At 44.9% G+C, this 18,088-nt stretch overlaps 1 protein-coding gene across 1 annotated transcript; it reads right to left on the bottom strand.

Annotated features, from left to right (window-relative positions):
* Positions 1 to 810: 810 nt before the first annotated feature.
* LOC120623702 (transient receptor potential-gamma protein-like) lies at positions 811 to 16,805 on the bottom strand. Its single transcript, XM_039889880.1, has 17 exons — positions 16,663 to 16,805; positions 16,560 to 16,602; positions 16,358 to 16,488; positions 14,961 to 15,329; positions 14,369 to 14,899; positions 13,707 to 13,941; positions 13,479 to 13,616; positions 13,118 to 13,257; positions 10,979 to 11,225; positions 10,173 to 10,302; positions 7,850 to 8,045; positions 7,427 to 7,618; positions 6,179 to 6,220; positions 5,806 to 5,989; positions 5,109 to 5,427; positions 4,507 to 4,813; positions 811 to 4,421 (listed from the first exon to the last, which is right to left on the bottom strand). The coding sequence occupies exons 3-17, from the start codon at positions 16,469 to 16,471 to the stop codon at positions 4,215 to 4,217; spliced, it is 3,351 nt and encodes a 1,116-aa protein (XP_039745814.1). The 5' UTR covers positions 16,472 to 16,488; positions 16,560 to 16,602; positions 16,663 to 16,805; the 3' UTR covers positions 811 to 4,214.
* Positions 16,806 to 18,088: the final 1,283 nt, after the last annotated feature.

The following is an 18,088-nucleotide window of genomic DNA, read 5'->3' as shown; positions in this document are numbered from 1 at the left end:
GTCGCGTCCCTTACATGCCCTGCGAAGAGTTCAGTTTATAATGGAGGGTTTTCCACGTACTGTACTGTATGGTAGGGCGTGTGATGGCTTGGTTATTTATTGCTAAAAAAAGTAACTTAGCCCTGTAGAACGAAAGCCCATTATAAGTAGTGTTCTAACATCATGATATACACCTATGTGATTGTCCGTTTAAAATGGCGGGCAGAACTATTGATTTTGAACGTGGCTGGACTTTGAGCTTATAAAATTTAAGTCTCGGAAAAAACTGGTCCGTTTGACTATATTATTTCTAACAATCCTTTTACAATTCTCGACTCTAATAATTGAACTTAGCGCTGAATGAGGTGACTTGTAAACAAATTAACTGTTGCTTAAAAGTCCCTTACTTCTCGGTGCCTCGTCATATCAACCCATTTCCGGCCCACTACAGGACACGTGTCTCCTCCCATAATAAGAATGGGTTAAGGCCGTAAGGTCCACCACGCTTGCCCATTGCGGACTCCACACACATTTGAGAACATTACGGAGAACTCTCAGGCATGCAGGTTTCCTCACGATGTTTTCCTTCACCATTGAAGCAAGTGATATTTTAATTACTTAAAACGCAAATAACTAACAAAAGTTATAGATGCGTGCTGGTATTAGAACTCGCCCCCCCCGAAAGAGAATTCGAGCTGGGCTATCACCGCTTCCGACTCGGTGCCTGCGTTGCCTAAATTATAAATAAATTAAAGAAAATATGGAATGAAAATAAAACACGAGTATCTATAGTGCTTATTTTATTTTAAATTTCGCACCGTTATATACAAATATAATGTATAAATAAACAACAACTCTTTACAAAATATAAATCGATTATGTGGCGATCGCGCCGCAAACAACTAAACGCGTGAAGGCCTCCTGTGATACTACTCGATACGACAATCGATAACACGAGACGATACAGTCGATCCGTGTGAACTATAACAACAATATCTTATAACGGCTCGCTACTGTGCGCAGTGTTCTACACCTCTACCTACTTCTCCCCAAGCTGGCGAGGTGGCTGACAAATGATGAGCTGGTGCTAACCACGCTAAGTACTCAAACATCGTAGAACGGGGCCTACTAGAGGAGATCAGGAATGTTGAAAAGGAAATGGAAACAGACCAAACTACCTCCTCTATTTATTCGTTGGGCAGTTTTCGATATGACGATGTATCTAGTACCTAAATAATGGCAGCGCGCTAATCTGAAAATAGTACATTGAACGCATTATCCCGTCTCACCTTTCAGCAGCGGCATGCTTCTGAGCATTAACTGCGAGAAGCTTCGCTCAGCGATGAAGATACCAGCACCAAAAGATTGAATTAAATTACGAGGCGAAAAATGTATGTCATTTTAAGTAGTAGATACTTATGTACAATTTTAACCGGTATTGCACATATAAGACACCGAGTTCTTAATTCATACGTATTGTAAAAACATTTTACATGAGAAAACTAGAAGAAAAACTTTTAAGATATGAGAATGCAGGATAAAAGCCAAATCAATGATCGGCTGTAGCTATGTATTGTAGCCAACCAACAGGGACAAGTTTGGAGGCGCCAGCCAGTGGGGAAGCATTAGGTTCATCACATACCATAAGGTTAACGGACCCACGCGCTTTTGCGGTACTGTCAGTGAGGCATTCATGTAGCTGAAGATGGTAATGGATGTCACACTTGCGTCTGTGGCACCAAAGCTTTTAGTGTGTAAGCTCGAATGGTTATGTAAAGCTCTCAATAGAATCTTCGTCTAGCTTTGACTGCAGGAACTCAATGGAGGATATTCTTATTAGGTACTTACCTACAATATATCAGTGATGGAACTAGGTGTACTTAGTACTAGTGATCGATAGATGGGTATTATTTATTGCTTTCTTACGTAAGCCCCGTAATCGTAACGTTCAGTTGGACAGTAGGTAGGTACCTGCCTTTCTATACACTATAGAGGCTAGGCCAGGGATGGCAAACGTTTTACAAATGCATTTACATGCCTATGTTTTTTGATAAATGCTACTTAATTTTACTACTTACTTAATTTTTTACTAAGTACTTAAGTATCTTTTTCACGTTCGTAGTATAAAGTAGAAATAGAACAAACCACAACAAAGGACTACCGGGTCCTTTGCACAAAAGATGGGGGAAAATGATGTGACTGATAGGCGATAGGTGGCATTATGCCTCCGCCATCTTGTAATATTCTGCACCATCCTTGTCCTACGGATGGCTATGCCCTATATTGCGATTATACAATTATTTTTGGATACAAGCAGTGACGCTACTTATAAAAGTCGCCCTCAGAAAGGTTACAACTGAATCTTCAACATTGATAAGGTTCCGTACGCAAAGGTCTATGATGTGATTTGTAAAAGAGGACTCGGGAGCGGCTATATTAGTATACTCAGTAAATTGGACAACATGTTTCACATAAAATCCCTGTTTCTTCTTGTTCGATCTTAACCCCTAAGTAAATTATTCTATATATATTCGTGTGCGGATCGAACAACTTACACCTGGAAAACATTCTGGAACACATTATTTGTAGACTATATTATATTTAGTATTTAGCTGCCTGTTACGGGCCAAATCCGCAGTGTGGGCAATGTAAAAATCGGCGGGCAGTTAAAGATATAAGTTTATTGCGATAAATACTCAAATAATTGCTATTTATCCGGGCACTGATTACATTGTTCTTAATTAAGAGGTTGCGAATTAGCTGCTGAAATCTCTCTGGAAAAACTTTTAGCATTAGCGATTTTCGAAATTTTGATAAGGTACTCAAGAACAATTGCAGCAAATAAATTATTAGTCTGAGAAAGTTTTTCTAAAACATTGTTTTAACGTTGTCCACAAGAATTAGTGCACGGGCAACTCTACCCGGGATGAGCCCAATTTCACCACACTGCTGATTCAGTTCGCAGTTAAGGTACCTAATTATAACAATTCTATTATTCTATTACATATTTTATTATAGTATCTTACTACATTATAATGCAATGCAATTTGTAAAATACACTTAGGACTAAAATAGTTGCATCTACTTAACTAGTTGGTGTTCGATAAATATGTCCATTTATTTAGTTTACTATAATATAGGATAATAATATCTAAGTAGGTACTTACATTCGATTAAATAATGTTTTGTTACGTTGATCTCTTCATTATTAATTGTAAGTTAGCGATAACTAGGCACGTGCTAAGTAGGTTCTCTGAAAATAGTTCTGTGACGCCATTGCTGCTAATCGTGATGCAGATGTATTTTGAAGGTTTTTCCTTTATGCCCTTACGAATGTATTTACAAAAAACCCTCACAACATTATGGTTCCAGTATGGTTAGGTAGTGCCAGTAAGTAATTTAGGAACACCATACACCGCGTCAAACTGTGCGTCCATCGGTTAGTATCAGTTTCAAAAGATACTTATAAGTATCTTGTCTTGTTCGTTTCAGCAGTACGAATCATCTACCATACACAGGCCTTCTATGGTGATACATTTAAAAAACCGCTTAAATACCCAGTTTGTATTTAAAAAAGCTATATTCGTTTTAGGTGTTTTTAAAACAAATTAGATATGGAGCCCGTGAGACGTTATAGCATTGATGACTAAAACCTCTTGCCCCAAACAGCCGACCAAAGCGTGGATCCTCTTACGGCTAATTTAGAACGAATAGACCTTCTTTCTATCTTTTCTTTTTCATTACGTTACTAAATAATTCATTCGTTTGATAATTGTTTTCGCAAATCATCCCAGTAGTTTGCTAATACTGCGCATCACCAGCCAAGTTTTTCCCGGCCAAAGGCGCAGGGCAATAACATCTCACTGTGTAACAGTAGCTAGTATACGGGATAGAAGGCGACAATATCTTGCTAAGCCAGACCGTGGACATCATATCTTTTGCTAAGGTAGTCGCGTCGGCATCACTGGCGCCTCTCACACGGAGAACCTCACACGTGCCTCCGGACAATTCCTGCTGCGCAGGCGCATGGCGTGAGGCGAGTCCTTACCTACTGGAAGTTTTCAACTTATAGTAGGTAGGGGTCGCCGTAATAAGGTACGTAAATCTATAAGTAAATGGAGTTGTCATATCATGATATGTGGTCGTCTATATAAAATGACAGTTTCTCGGTGCGGGTGGTGAGACTTTTGTTGTCCGGAGAACAGGCGCGAGGGTGCGGGTAAACGGCGGCGTCGCTACAGCCAGCCGGCCGAGTGCTGCGGCGCGTGGCCGTGCAGAGGCGTCACGCCCGCCAGCCGCGCCTGCGCCGCGCAGCGCGCGCACGTCGCGTCCGCGGAGCCCGCGTCGCCGGCCGCGCTCGGCGCGTCGGGCGTGCGCTCGGACGACGCGTCCGTGGTGCCCCGCGTTGCGGCACCCTCGAACCCGCAATGGCCGCACGCTTCCTGCGTAGCGGACGTTGTGAATGAATAAGACTAGGGTAATGCCTCTCTCGAGTGCTACGTCAGGCTCTCTCTCGGGAATGCGAACCTTGAGGGCGTCGTCCTCGAGACTGGCCAGCAGCGGCTCCCGGCTGCCGCCGCGGGCGGCCGCGCGCTCGCCGGCGGGCGCGGGCGCGGGCGGGGCGCGCGGGCGCGGCGGCGGCGGCGGCGGCGCGCGCGCGGGCACGGAGCTGGCGCGCTGCAGCGCCTCGGCCGCGCCCTGCGCCGCGCGCCGCGAGTCCGAGAACTTCTTGCGCTTGCTCTTGAGCGCCGCCAGCGCCGACAGCGCGGGCAGCGCCCGTCTGCGCGCGCGCTCCGGGCTGCGCTGCGAGTCGCTGCCCGACTCCGAGCGCTCGCTGCCGCTGGGGAGCGGGCGCCGTTACGACATGGCCACTTGCGTACGAGTATTGTTAAACTTACAAGAACCAAACGTGCGAATGTTCAAATTCACCGACTCCATAATTGTGACAAGATTACGAGAGAAAAATTAAATTATGGTACAATAGATATATCACACGCTTGGCTCTTTAAGTTGGCCACAGAAAACGCTGGATGTCTCGAAATAAATTATTCGATTAGCCAGAAGATAACGGATCGAGAACGTCACGCAGAAGACATCGGGTGCGGACGGGGTCTAGGCCGATGGCTCACCTGGGCGAGGCGCGCGCGTGGTCGCACACGGAGTCCTCGGAGCGCGAGCGGCCGATGAGCCGCGCCGCGTCGATGAGCGTGCCCCAGCGCCGCTTGTGCTTGCGGCGCGGCGCGGGCGCGTCCGACAGGCTGGACTGGCTGGCGCGCAGGCGCGGGCCCAGCAGCGCGGACAGCGGGTGCGGCGCGCCGTGGGCGTCGTGCTCGTGGTGCAGCGACGCGAAGAACTCGTCCACGGGCGGCAGCGAGCCGCCCGGTGCGATGTTGAAGCCCTTCATGAGGCGCCGCTCCTTCTGCCGATTCTTTTTGCCGCCTCCCCCGCCTGATCCAACTGAACATTAGCTCGATTTTTTGCTCTTAATATAATTCATGATGGTAAAAACCTGACAAAAATCGAACAAGTATAGGGAAAACCTTTAAAGAGAACGTTTGTCAGCAGCAGTAGGTCCACATGTCAACTTTCACAAGTTAATACCGTTACTACTTACTGCAGAAATAAATATCTCTAACGGTCATCATGACAGTAAAAACCAACATATTTATGTATAAAAAACTTTGCTGGCTCATTAGAATTATCTTAATTCTGTAAATTCGAGATACGAACGAATTTGTTTCGCGGTGATATCTAATTGAAAGCAAGGGTCTTCCATTTCACAATCACTCGAGACAAGTGGCGGGCGATGGTTTCAACGGCACTCACCCGGCGCGCCCGCGTTGGCCGTGGAGGTGTTCATGCCGGAGTTGCGCAGGATCTCCACCAGCTCGCAGCGGAAGGCGGACACGTCCTGCTTGATCTCGTTGACGTCGTCCTCCGTGACGCCGCCGCACTCGGCGCGCCGCTGCTGCACCGTGACGTAGCGCCGCACCAGGTTGCGCATGATGGCCTGCAAGCAGCGCCAGCTGGACGAGCGAGCCGATTGAGCCGACTGAGCCGACGCGCGACGACGACTTGTGGCTCTTTTTTTCTACTTTTAAATGGGTGCTTTGAAATAACGGTACTGGCAGCTGAAGTGATTGTTATTATGCTGAGAGAACTCGGCGCGGCGGTTAAGAAATAAATAGTGCTCACTCACTTGGTATCTGAAGTCTCGTTCATTTGCCTGTTTAGCTTTTCTCTGAAAAATAAGAACAAGTAAGTATCTTTAACGGAGTAAGAAAACGTAAAAATAAGTCGGTTGTAAGATTAGCGATATCGGGATGTAGAAAATTCAAAATTCATTTATTTCATGTAGGGCTAATATAAGCGCTTTTGAAATGTCAAGTATATTGATCGGACAGCTCTTTCTAGTAATATAAATTATAGTATGTATATATATATGTCATCTATGTCATAGCTAGATCCCATATGACATAACGTAAAATAAATTTCACACACTTTGTATTTTTAGCATTTAAAGGTAAGTTATTAGCAGTAAACCAGTGGAACACATGCGACATAGCACGGTTTACATCGTCAGAATTGTCTTTACTTCTATCGGTCTTAAAAATGCGTGATATATAATATTGATAATTAGTGTTTTTACCTACACTTGGAGGAACTACCAATTTTATAAATTTAAAATGCATATAAAAAATTTCGGAACCGACAGCATTTGAACCTGCGACTCTCTCTGGCAATCGCGGCCTGAGCGCTTTCTCCAATTAAGCTACGGCTATCCTACCGTCGATGCCGAAATTAGTATATGCCTTTCACATCAGTCTTATAGCGACTGTAGCGTCATCTAGTAGGAAACGCTGCAGTTTCGATATACTTTTTCAAAGGTCCATATTACAATGAGACACGTTTGAAACAAGAGATGACAACGTTGGTTTTTTATACGTTAAACAGAGGAATGAGTTTTCCATGTTTCATTAGATTTGAAAAATACCCATATCAGACATCACAGACCCCACAGATCACCTGTCTTTATCAAATTTAATAATTTTGAATTTTTTGTAATATCTGATGCAGATATATGTTAAAAGTTAAATAAAACATTGCACTTTTTAACATTGTCTCTTAATAAAGAATGAGCAGCTGTATATGAGGAATTTAGAGAATTGTTAACGAAACAGGAACATTCTGAAACAAGTTTTCGAACGTCCTGGCAACCTCCCTGTCAGAGCTTGCTTTATTATTGTTAACAATTAACTTGTAGTCTATATCGCGGGACTTAATCTTTCCAGATTCGTTGAAATATTTTGTTAGCATCAATGAGATGTAACAAAAAAGAATCACTATGCATTCAGTGACTCGGGCCGTTCCTAGTGCTTGGATGGATGAAGAACTCGACAACTACGAGCATTGAGTACAAGAGTCGGTACGGGCCCCGGCAGGTTACCCGGATGGTGCGCATGTGCTCCCGCTTGGCGCGCGTCTGGCCGCAGAGCCGCCGCTGCAGCCAGTGCCACGCGTACATGGCGGATTTGGGCGACGGCACCACGTTGAACGGCGGCGGAGCGGTACCGCCCTCCTCGAAGTAGCTGATCCACAGCTTGCTGCGAGCGAACTTCCATTCTACGTCTGCGCGTTCCTGCGGGGCAAGATAGTTTGATCAGCTGTATGAGAAAAGCATGCAAAAGTTTGAGAAAAGTTTTCTAAAGGACACCGACACAATTTTTCAGGCCATTGCAACTTTCTGCTTCGCTAGTCATCAAGTTCAACCAAAGACGACGAAAAAACTGATTGCGGATTTTTGGGTACGTAAATCATAAATGTGAAGTATAGTATAATGCAACAGACTTCGGACTATACTCGTACTAACAGATATAAGTTGATAGGAGTGGTTCATCATCGCGATGAGCAGGTTGAGCAGCACGATGACGTTGATGACGGCGTACGTGCCGAACATCAGCATGCCCCAGAAGCGCGTGAAGATCTTGATGCCCTCCAGCTCGAACGAGTCCAGGTCCACCAGACCGAACGCCGCCCAGAACAACGTTTGCATGGTCTCGAACAAACTGAAAGGTATTCATATAAATATAATATTGGACATCACGCAAATAACAACGGTTCGGTGCCTAGAACGAAATCTCGATAATCTATAACTAATACTAATGACTTATAAATCTAATTTGTTTTATTTTAAACTTTAATTTTGTAGCTTAGTGGTGGTGGCGTGTATGTGTCTGATATGAATGAAGAAAAATCAGCTTTAAGATCGTTATAATGTTAATAACTTATTTTACCAACTAGCGGACCCGTGCTTCTTCGTCCGCGAATGAGTCGACTTAAAAAAATAGTCATATGTTGTTGCGGACTGTTTTATAGATTTAGTCTTTGTCAAAAACTTTGTCGAAATGCAACTTTGCCGATATACTTACTTCCGTCGTTTGGCGTAACGCTTACCGTTCCAAAGAATCTCTCAAAAAGGATATTTTTTTTTTGTTTATGCAACATTTCTCATTAATTCATTGGTAGCGTGATGTTATATAACCATAATTGTTACTACCAATCCAAAAGAATAAAAATCGAAACAGCATTTTCTGAGATTAGCGCGTTTAACCAAACAAAATTTAAAAGCTTGGTAATATTCCAATTATGCCTAACCAAAAAACCACGTCAATCTAAAACTACGTTGCACGGATTTTGAAAGACAAATGCGGAAAAAATAGCGATGCTATCCTGTAGAAGCTGTTTGCTTTTCCGGTATAAAAATATTGTAGGTATCTCTGCCAAATTGTAGACAATTCGGTTAGATCGTTGTGGCGTTAAAGCGTAACAAACATCCATCCATTTATTCATCCATACATATATCCATCCATGCATCTATTCTCACAAACTTTCGCATTTATAATATTAGTAGGATGGTACGCATGCATTCGATCGTTGTCCCATATGCCTTGCGACTTGCTGTTATGTTTGAAGAATTATGTCCTTGATCTCCGACAATATTCATCAGATCTTCATTAAAATTAGGCAATACATGTCAAATAAAAAGAGAATTATTAAAATCGGTGCAAATTTAACGGAGATATGAAGTATATGTAGACCCGAGATATCAGCTGCCACTATCAAAATTTTATTTAAATCCGTTTAGTAGTTTTCACAGACAGACAGACAGACAGACAGACAACAACAAAATAAAAATCAATCATCGAAGGCATCCGTCGGTCAAAATTTTCAAAATAATATATGAAAATGAAAAGAGCAACTGCTATGTTTCTTACCAGCTTCTTCTTATTCTATTCTCACTCTATTAAATTATTTAAGTGTAAACAGACGTAGGACTTTGTTTTGTTGGTGTGTCTGTGCTCGAATGTTTAATAGATTATTATAAGAATGCTCGCTCGCTTGACGTAAACGGCATGCACTAGGTACAGCGTGCGACTACTTGCCTGAATTCTTGCTTATGTGCATTCTCGCTTTCCGCAGTGGTTTAATGGCATAGTGTGTTTTCTGAAGGGTCCCTATATTCTACTTTTTAGCAATAAGCATTTTTCCGGCTGGTCTATACATTTGCCCAAGAATTTTAGTTCTTTGTTCTTGATCGTTGATATTTTGGTGTAATAAGACGAGCTTGAGACGAGCTTCCGTTTGCTCTTACAAATATCAAGAAATAATGTAATTTTCTAGCTTTGGCTCCTTGTTTGCTTGGTATAAATGCACAACAAGGTCTGACATTGAGGCCATACTCACTACCTTCTGACAAGTGTCAGATAGCCTTAACGCAAGTTTGTCACTTTCTATCTTTATGTAACACACATGCATAGACTTACACACACACACACTCCCACCCACAAAAATCACTCACACGCACACACTATCACACACACATACTCACCAAATAAGTCGCTGCATGTTTTTTTTGTTTTTTTGTATTTGTAACTTAATCATTGTTTAATTTACCTACTTCGCTCAAATTTTTATAGGCATTAAGGTACTGTGGTCTACTATTTTTTTATTGGTACTATACATTTATTGTTGGAGGTAGGCGTTAATTGTTGCGACACAGTTTATACTCCTAACAGTTATCGCAGCACCATGTTTGCTGTGTCAATTCTGTACCCGATCTGTACTACGATTTAAGTCAGAAGGTAGTAAAACAGGTCTTAATAGAGAAGAGCAAAAGTTTGTCAGGTAGTTACTTCGCAAAGCGCCGCCACACCACGCACGCGTCGGGGTCCAGTAGCGTCCCGTTAGCAGGGGTCAGGGATGAGCTGATGTGGCATTTCTTTTTCTCCATGTCGGCGTAGTACCACAGCAACTGGTTGAGGCCTGCGAGTCCAATCATCTTATGAACATTATAAATATCTACATCTAGGTTATTATATAACAACTAGAAATTCAAAAACATTTATTGTTGTAGCGTGGCTTGTGTTATGGGTACTCAGATAAAAGTCATATTTCTATGAATAATATACATAAATACTTATAATTAACAAATAAATACCCAGACACTGAAAAACATTAATGTTCATTAGACAGTCATTTTCGAGTTGTGGGAATCACAGCCTTGGGCTAAAAAGCAGAGTCGCTGCCCACTGCGCCAATCGGCTGTCAAATGACATTAATGACAGAGTTCTGTGGTAGGTAACAAACAAAAAAAAAACAACTGCATTGATAACCTTCTCCTTTTTTGTAAGTCGGTGAAAAATAACTTCTATTAACTGATGGAAACCCGTCTCAGTGCGAGTAGTACAGCAAGTAGAGCTGCGTTGTGTAAAAATGATTCAGATCGACAAAAAAAAAGCGACAATTTAAAAAGTATTGTGTGTAAATTTCAACTCTCTGCCTATTAAGGTTCATGTAACACAGTCCAAGTTACGAACGTACGGACAATCGGACTGATGGACTGACACCTACCGTCATTTTATTGCCATTGCTTTGCCTCGAAAAGTTCCGTTTCAAAAGTTTTTTTTTGTAAGAAAAGAAAATACCTACCCCCACTTACCACAAGAAAAAGCGAATATGACGAGAATATCCAAAACGAAGAACTTTAATATATCCAGCACCATCCGACTGAGTGACACCTGCAGCGGGCCCAGGTGCGGGTTGACGCTGAAGATGTACACCAGCTTTAAGCTGCTGAAGATGTTGGCTGCGGAGAACAGGCCCTCCGAAAGCAGCATGGGGTCCCACGCATCCCACTTCTCGCGCGGCTGGTTCCACTCCAGGCCCAGGGACATTTCACGCAGAACCTACAACCAAATCCCTTCAGTTCGGTTACGTACATAATATGTACTTTTAGCAGCAAACTGTTTGCCCAAATAATAAACATTCTATAGTAACTATAACTAGAAAGAGTTTTTGAAAACCAGTTCTAAATTATTATTACGCGCGAACCGAAATATCTATATTGAAGATAGATAGATAGATAGATCTTTATTTACATAATACACACGTTCACATAGATATCATTTAAATATCAAATACGAAGTCACAGTGTATTGCCATTAGCTGGCGTGCAAATATTACAAACCATTAGGTACGAGTATATGTGTTAATTGCAATAATTAACGCATAGGATAAATTTAAAAACATGCAACTGTAATACATAAGCGGTAATAATAATAAGAGTAGGTATAAAATTATAAAAAAAAAAAAACAGATACATTAATCAATGAATCAATGCTATAATGTCCTAAAATTGCAATTTAGTCAGAATCAACACGGTTTCATAAAGGATAGATCTACCGTCATAAACTTGGCAGTATTTTTCAATTTTCTTACTGATAAATTCCTCATGCCTTCCTCATGATAAAGGCCTCAGGGCCTCTTGGGATCAGAAGAGATTTGTTTCGCTGGTTGTGCTAATTGGTTTTAAATCAAATTGCATTTCAGTACCTTAAGGGTTCTTGTTAGGACCCTTTCTATTCACTATTTTTGTTCTTTGCTTTATAAATTCAAAATTTTTTTGAAGGTATTTCGTTCGGTCGATAACGTTTAAGATGCGGAACTTTTACAAGCTGACTTGTTCAGATAAGATTATTACTTCAGTCGAAAAAAACTTGATCTTAATGTTTCTAAGTATAATTCGATATCTTTAACTAGGAAAAAAGAACCTTTTCTTTATGACTACACTTTAAAACATCAAACCCTAACCAGAAGTGATATTACAAGGGATCTCGGGGTACTCCTTGACACTAAACTAATTTTTGACTATCATATAGATTCTATTGTGACCAAATCATTTAAAGCTTTAGGTTATATTATAAGTGTTAGTAAGCCATTCAAAAAAATTAAAACAATCAAAAAATTAAATTAAATTAAATTAATTTAACAATTAAATCATTAACGGTGCCCCGCGGACGAACCAACTTGCTCAACAAGGCGCCGCTGACGCGCGCGATTCGCACCCTAAACGACATAGCTCAGAACGGGAACGAGAGATCTGTTTTGTTGTACTCTGACTGAACTCACAAAGGTTGCTTTGTGGTGCATTTGCTACTCTGATAAAGTTTAGTGTGTATCTACGCTAGTGCATGAGGAAATTCCTGTAAACTAGTCGTAAGTTTGAAATAAATAAAATAAAAATAAATAAATAAAATCCTCTATTTAGGTCCGTAGTCACTTAGAGTATGCTTGCCAAATATGAAATCTTGCGTATCACGTTTATATTAATAAAATAGAAAGTATTCAAAAGAAATTTATCAGATTCCTTAAGCACAAATTTCGCCTTCCTAAAACTTCCTACGAAATATCATGTTCGGTCTTAGACCTTGTACCCCTTCATATACTTACGTAAAAACATGCCGACGTTTGTCTCTTACTTAACATTGTTGGAGGGTCAATAGATAGTCCGGAATTACTTACTAAGTTAGATTTTATTCTACCCTCACGATTACCTACGACTCACCTAGGCATAAAAAGATTCTGTACATACCTTTAAGTAAAACTATGAACAGATTAAATTATTATTATTATTATTAGAAAAACTGTTGCATGTTAGGCACATGCCTATAATAATAACATTTGTTATTAGTATATTTTTATCATTAGAAAAACTGAATAATAATAATAAATATTATCTATAAATAAATATTATACTAGCTATCCGGGCAGCAAGATTGTTGTAATTGAAAATGGGTACCTGGAAGTGCGACACAATTCGCAGCGCGACAGTCGCGACGTAGAGTGAGTTAGTGACGAAGTCAATCACGTTCCACATGTCATGTACGTACTCGCGCAGCCCCATATCCCACAGCTGCTTCACCTCGCTCCATATCAGACCTGACACAGGGCATGAATATGCATCTGATGTAGATATATTAAATATCTTATTATTATAAAAATGAAATTAATATCCATTCGGTAAAAGACGTAAGTATGTATAAACATAATAGTTTATTTTCGTCTATGGGTACACTGTACAACCAGCGTGACTGGTTTGATTATTAATTTAGAAGCGACATGAAACAAATAAAGAGAGATTACTGAGACAGTGCACTGACCGCTGACCCAGGCCAGGATCAGCCACTCCACCAGCGAAGGCGGCGCGCCGCGGCGCGACAGCGGCGTGGTGTGGGGCGCCGCCCAGAACAGCCCGCTGGCCGCCGTCTCGATGCGTTGCGACGCCAGGATAAGCAGGACTGCGGGGCGGTTTAGCAGATGTAGAGCGCATCCACAGCGAGTGCGGAAGCGCCTGACACGATCACGGTCACGGTACGTGCGGGACTCACACAGGAACATGAAGTAGCTGGCGGAGTGGCACAGGAACTTGATGAAGGGCTTGCGCAGCGTGCGGCCGGCGGCGGAGTGCGGCGCGGCCACGTAGGCCAGCGCGTACAGCGGGAACATGGCGCCGATGCGCACCATCTCCGCCGCCTGCAGCAGCATGTTCTTGCGCCGGAAGCCCGGCACACTCTCGTACCAGATGGACGCCAGCAGCTGCTGCACGTTGGGGTGCGCCACGAACTGCACTCGAAAACCCAATAAAAAAACTGCACCCCTCCCACCACAGTTCGGGCACCGGTGGGTTACGATACCGAATAGGACAGATTAACAAACATAGACCATGAAATGGGTTTTCTGACAAGAAATTTACCAACCTATTTCAGACCCATCTCTCTGAGTGATTCACGATATTAATATAAATAACATGTAAAATAATTATTATAGGTCACCAAAGCATCTTAGTCTAAGCTCCAAATTCACCTTTCCTGTGAGAGAGTCTATATGGCCACAGCTCCCAAGACCAGCGGTGGGATATTAATACACTGAGTGTATCACTAAAAGAGTATTCTTTCTGAGCATCCACACTCGCTATAACACTACAGTCGACCACGTCGCTGGGCCTGGCATTCAGTGGAGGACTAAGGACTAAAGCATAGATGTTAGTTACCTTTTTTTGTCGTAACTTGATTGCCAGCTTGAGCCGCGACAGCCGCATGCGCTCCGGGGCGCCGGGCTCGGCCAGCGGCGCCTGCGGCGAGCCTTTCTCGTGGTTAAGCAGCACCTGTAGCTCGTGGGACGTGCGCGTGTGGTCCAGGAGCGCGGTCGCGAACTCCTGGCACTGCACGCGCAGCTCCTGGTACTCGGTCTTGAACTCGTGCTCGAGCGCCGACAGGCGCCGCAGCTCCCAGGACAGCTCGAAGGCCGTGAGGATGGGATCCTTGGAGGACAGCGCGATGAGCGACGGCGAGGCCAGCGCGCGGTAGGCGTTGATGCGCGAGCGTGAGTGACGCAGTGAGTCCTCGCGGCGTGAGCGCACGCACTCGTCGCAGCCGCAGCGCACGTCGTGCGGCATGGGCAGCTCGGCGCCGCGGTCCAGCAGCAGCTTGATGATCTCGTAGCTGTCGCGGTGGGCCGCCAGGATGAGCGGCGTGATGTCCGACGTGAAGGTGGCCGTCTCCGGCGGCAGCGCCTCCCAGCTCTGCACAGAGTCGCGGGTCAGGTGCGGCCACACGGCGGGGCGCGGGCGCGGCGCCACTCACGTGCAGCTGGCCGGGCTGGCGCGCGCGCTCCTCGCGGTCCAGCAGCGCCTCCACGGCCTCCACGAACTCCTCGCTGATGGCGTGCAGCAGCGCGTCGCGCGTCTCCACGCCGAACTCCAGCAGCAGCTCCACCATCTCCAAGTTCTCGTTGTCGATGGCCATGAGCAGCGCGCTGCGGCCCAGCGGGTCCACGCAGTCCACGTTGACGGCGCCGCCGCCGCGCGCGCGCTGCAGCACCCGCCGTGTGCCCGCCACGTCACCCCGCTCCACACCCAGCAGGTACTTCTTCTCCTCCAGAGACAGCACCTCCATCTCCTGATGCGGCCGCACCACATTTTCCTCCTCTGTCATGCCATGTATACTGTGACGCTGTTGACATTCATTACAATTTCGTTAAGACACTGAGGGAAAACATTAAAGCAACTTCAATGAAAAGGTAGGCTTTCATAAAACGTTCATCCGGCAGACGACACCGATATGCTCGGTGGACGTCCGACGAGGGCACTGTCGCGGTTCTTATATGTCAAGGACATATTGAACGAGATGATGTTGTCGTTTGGCTTTGTAATTCGAGAACATTACAATATTTGTCCGTGGAAATGGACTTCAACTAATGGCATGGGAACGTTTACGCGACGTATAAATCTTGTTAAATACATATGATCATGTACAAAATTGATACATTTACTTTATCACTTAAAACTTCAATGCCACTTAAATTCCGAAGTGATGCTGTTTGCGAATTTCCGTGATCATTGAATTTCGCTCATACGAGCAAATAAACGAACGTTGGCAGTAACTTAAATGTTATGACAAATCATAGCTACCCAAATTGAAAGACGGTCATAATAAAGGCGCACTTCCTCCGACTCATTACGCTGTTCAAGAAACGTCGGTACTAGACGTTTTGCTAACAAGCGTTATCGTCAGCAGTCATCATAAGATGAACGATAAAATGAAGTAGGTCAGCTGTTAACGGTGAAATGTCGTAGAGGCGATGTCGAGGTGTCGAAGGCTTCGAAGGCCGATACACTCATTATGCAAATGGGTCGAGCGGGCGAGGCGGTTCTGCGTCATGCGTGTCGCGAGCTGTCACCTGCCGCCGCCGACGGTCGCGACGGCGCCGCGCCATACGCCGCGCGTCGAGTGCATCCCAGATAAATACCAGGCATAACTCAATAATCATGTAAAATAATTACATGTTCAATGATACAGTGTTCGAATCGACAATGGTTGGCCGGTGAAAATATCTCGGCATCAAATCAATGAAGGAAATGTGCACTGCACGTAGGCGGTATGCGAAGTGCAAAAAACCGCGTATCTCGTCTCGTGCGAGCTACTCGCGCGGCCATGATCAGGTGCATGACGCTGTGCAGAAGTGTAGTGGACGCGCATACCTTAACTTTGTTGTCGGGCGGACGCGGCTCCGCGGCCAGCAGGGCGCCCATCTCCACGCGGCAGGTGGAGGGGCGGCGCGCGCGCTCGTCTGCGCCGTTGCTGCCGCCGGACATCTCGGAGCCGCCACTCTCTGCGCAGGCGCAAGCGTCAGCCGGTCGCCGCAGGCAACACGCGGCGGCAGGCTGACGCGGCGGTACTTACCAGCGCCGTCGCCGCGGGCGCCATCTCGGACGCGCTCCGTGAACTGCAACAGAAACGAGCGAGTTGCAGGCATGCGCGCGCGCTGGTTGGCCGGGCGACGTACCTGCACGCGGCGGTCGCGGCGCGCGGCGATCTGCCGCGAGTGGCGGCGCAGCGCCTCCAGCGTGCCGGCGGCGGCCAGCGTGTGCGGGGCTGGCAGCGTGACGCGGGGCGGGCAGCGCAGAATAGGCAGCTGGGCGCAGGACACTGCGCTCCGAGCTTTTTATTTGCGAGATCGTAAACTGCTTATCGGCATGTACACATCCGACTCTTCCTAAAAAGCTACAATTTAATTTTGCCACGATTCCGTTTATTGCTGAATGCGCGCACCTAAAATAATGAATTATTCTCGTGCCTTGTGCCGCCTCGTCGCCGACGTTTTTAATGATTCGCTTGCGTTACCAAAGACAGTTTCGCTGTAATTATTTAGGTGATGACTTAGCTTGATAGATCATACCTACTGCAACTTTATCGACAACAACAGGTAGGTACTTCAATCATCAATAAACCGCAAAACTACTTTGTGTGAGTTTGAACATCAATATTTAATAAAACTAGCGAGCGACAATGTTACTAGTAAGTGTTACTAATTATAGACAATGTTACTAGTTATGGATACTATATCCATGCAGTAAATGAATCACTTAAATAAGATGAATTTAGATTGTAAATTCTTAAACTGAAAACTAAATGGAACAAGCTCACTGTGCTCAAATAGTCAAATCTACATCTGCTTTAAATTTTAATTGATCAGGTTCCTCCGCGACGATTAAAGTCTGCTCTATCTTTTTGTTTACCGATTCGCGCCTCGCAGAACACGTACCTCGCACCGAGCACCAGGCGCCGTCGTGTAAACATGCGAACATTCAAATAGCGTTATATCGAGACGCGCTACCGTTGACAACGGAACGGCTGCCTTACAAAAGGATAGACCTATAGTATAGCGTACTCACTATAATTTGGGAAAACTTTTTAACGTAGGTAGTTATCGGAACAATTTACATCAAGAGTTTGGCAAATGCAAAACTTTCACTGCATGAGTAATCAGGACCGTGTGTAACTTCATCGATTCTCACATTTATAGCCGGCAATCAAACATAAAACATGCGTTATATGATGTACCATTACTGGAATGATGGCTCGCCCCGGTCGGCGAGGCCGTAAACACTACACGGAGCTTATATCCTACGCGTTCTGCGGACGGAGACGGGCCGGTACGCCGAGCGGGCCGGGCGGCACCGGCGACACGGGCGGCACCAGCGGCACGGTGGGGCACGTGCGAGCGCGCGGCCGACGCGCTGGGGCGGCGACTCGTCCGGAGTCGCGCACGCCGCGCACTGCCGCCCGCCCGCCGCTCCGGGGCGGGCGGCGACGGAGCGCTGTCGATTATCTTGCCGTCGCTATCTAAAGTTTGCAGTCGGAGCCCCCACCTCGTATTAATGGGTTACGGCTGACACGTGGTCGCACTTCGTGAGTGCTACAGTTGAAAG

This window comes from Pararge aegeria, chromosome 5 (assembly GCF_905163445.1).
Source record: "Pararge aegeria chromosome 5, ilParAegt1.1, whole genome shotgun sequence".
In the NCBI taxonomy this organism is placed as follows: Eukaryota; Metazoa; Arthropoda; class Insecta; order Lepidoptera; family Nymphalidae; genus Pararge; species Pararge aegeria.
The sequence above is the reverse complement of the archived record's forward strand: the minus strand, read 5'-3'. Positions and strand labels throughout refer to the sequence as shown.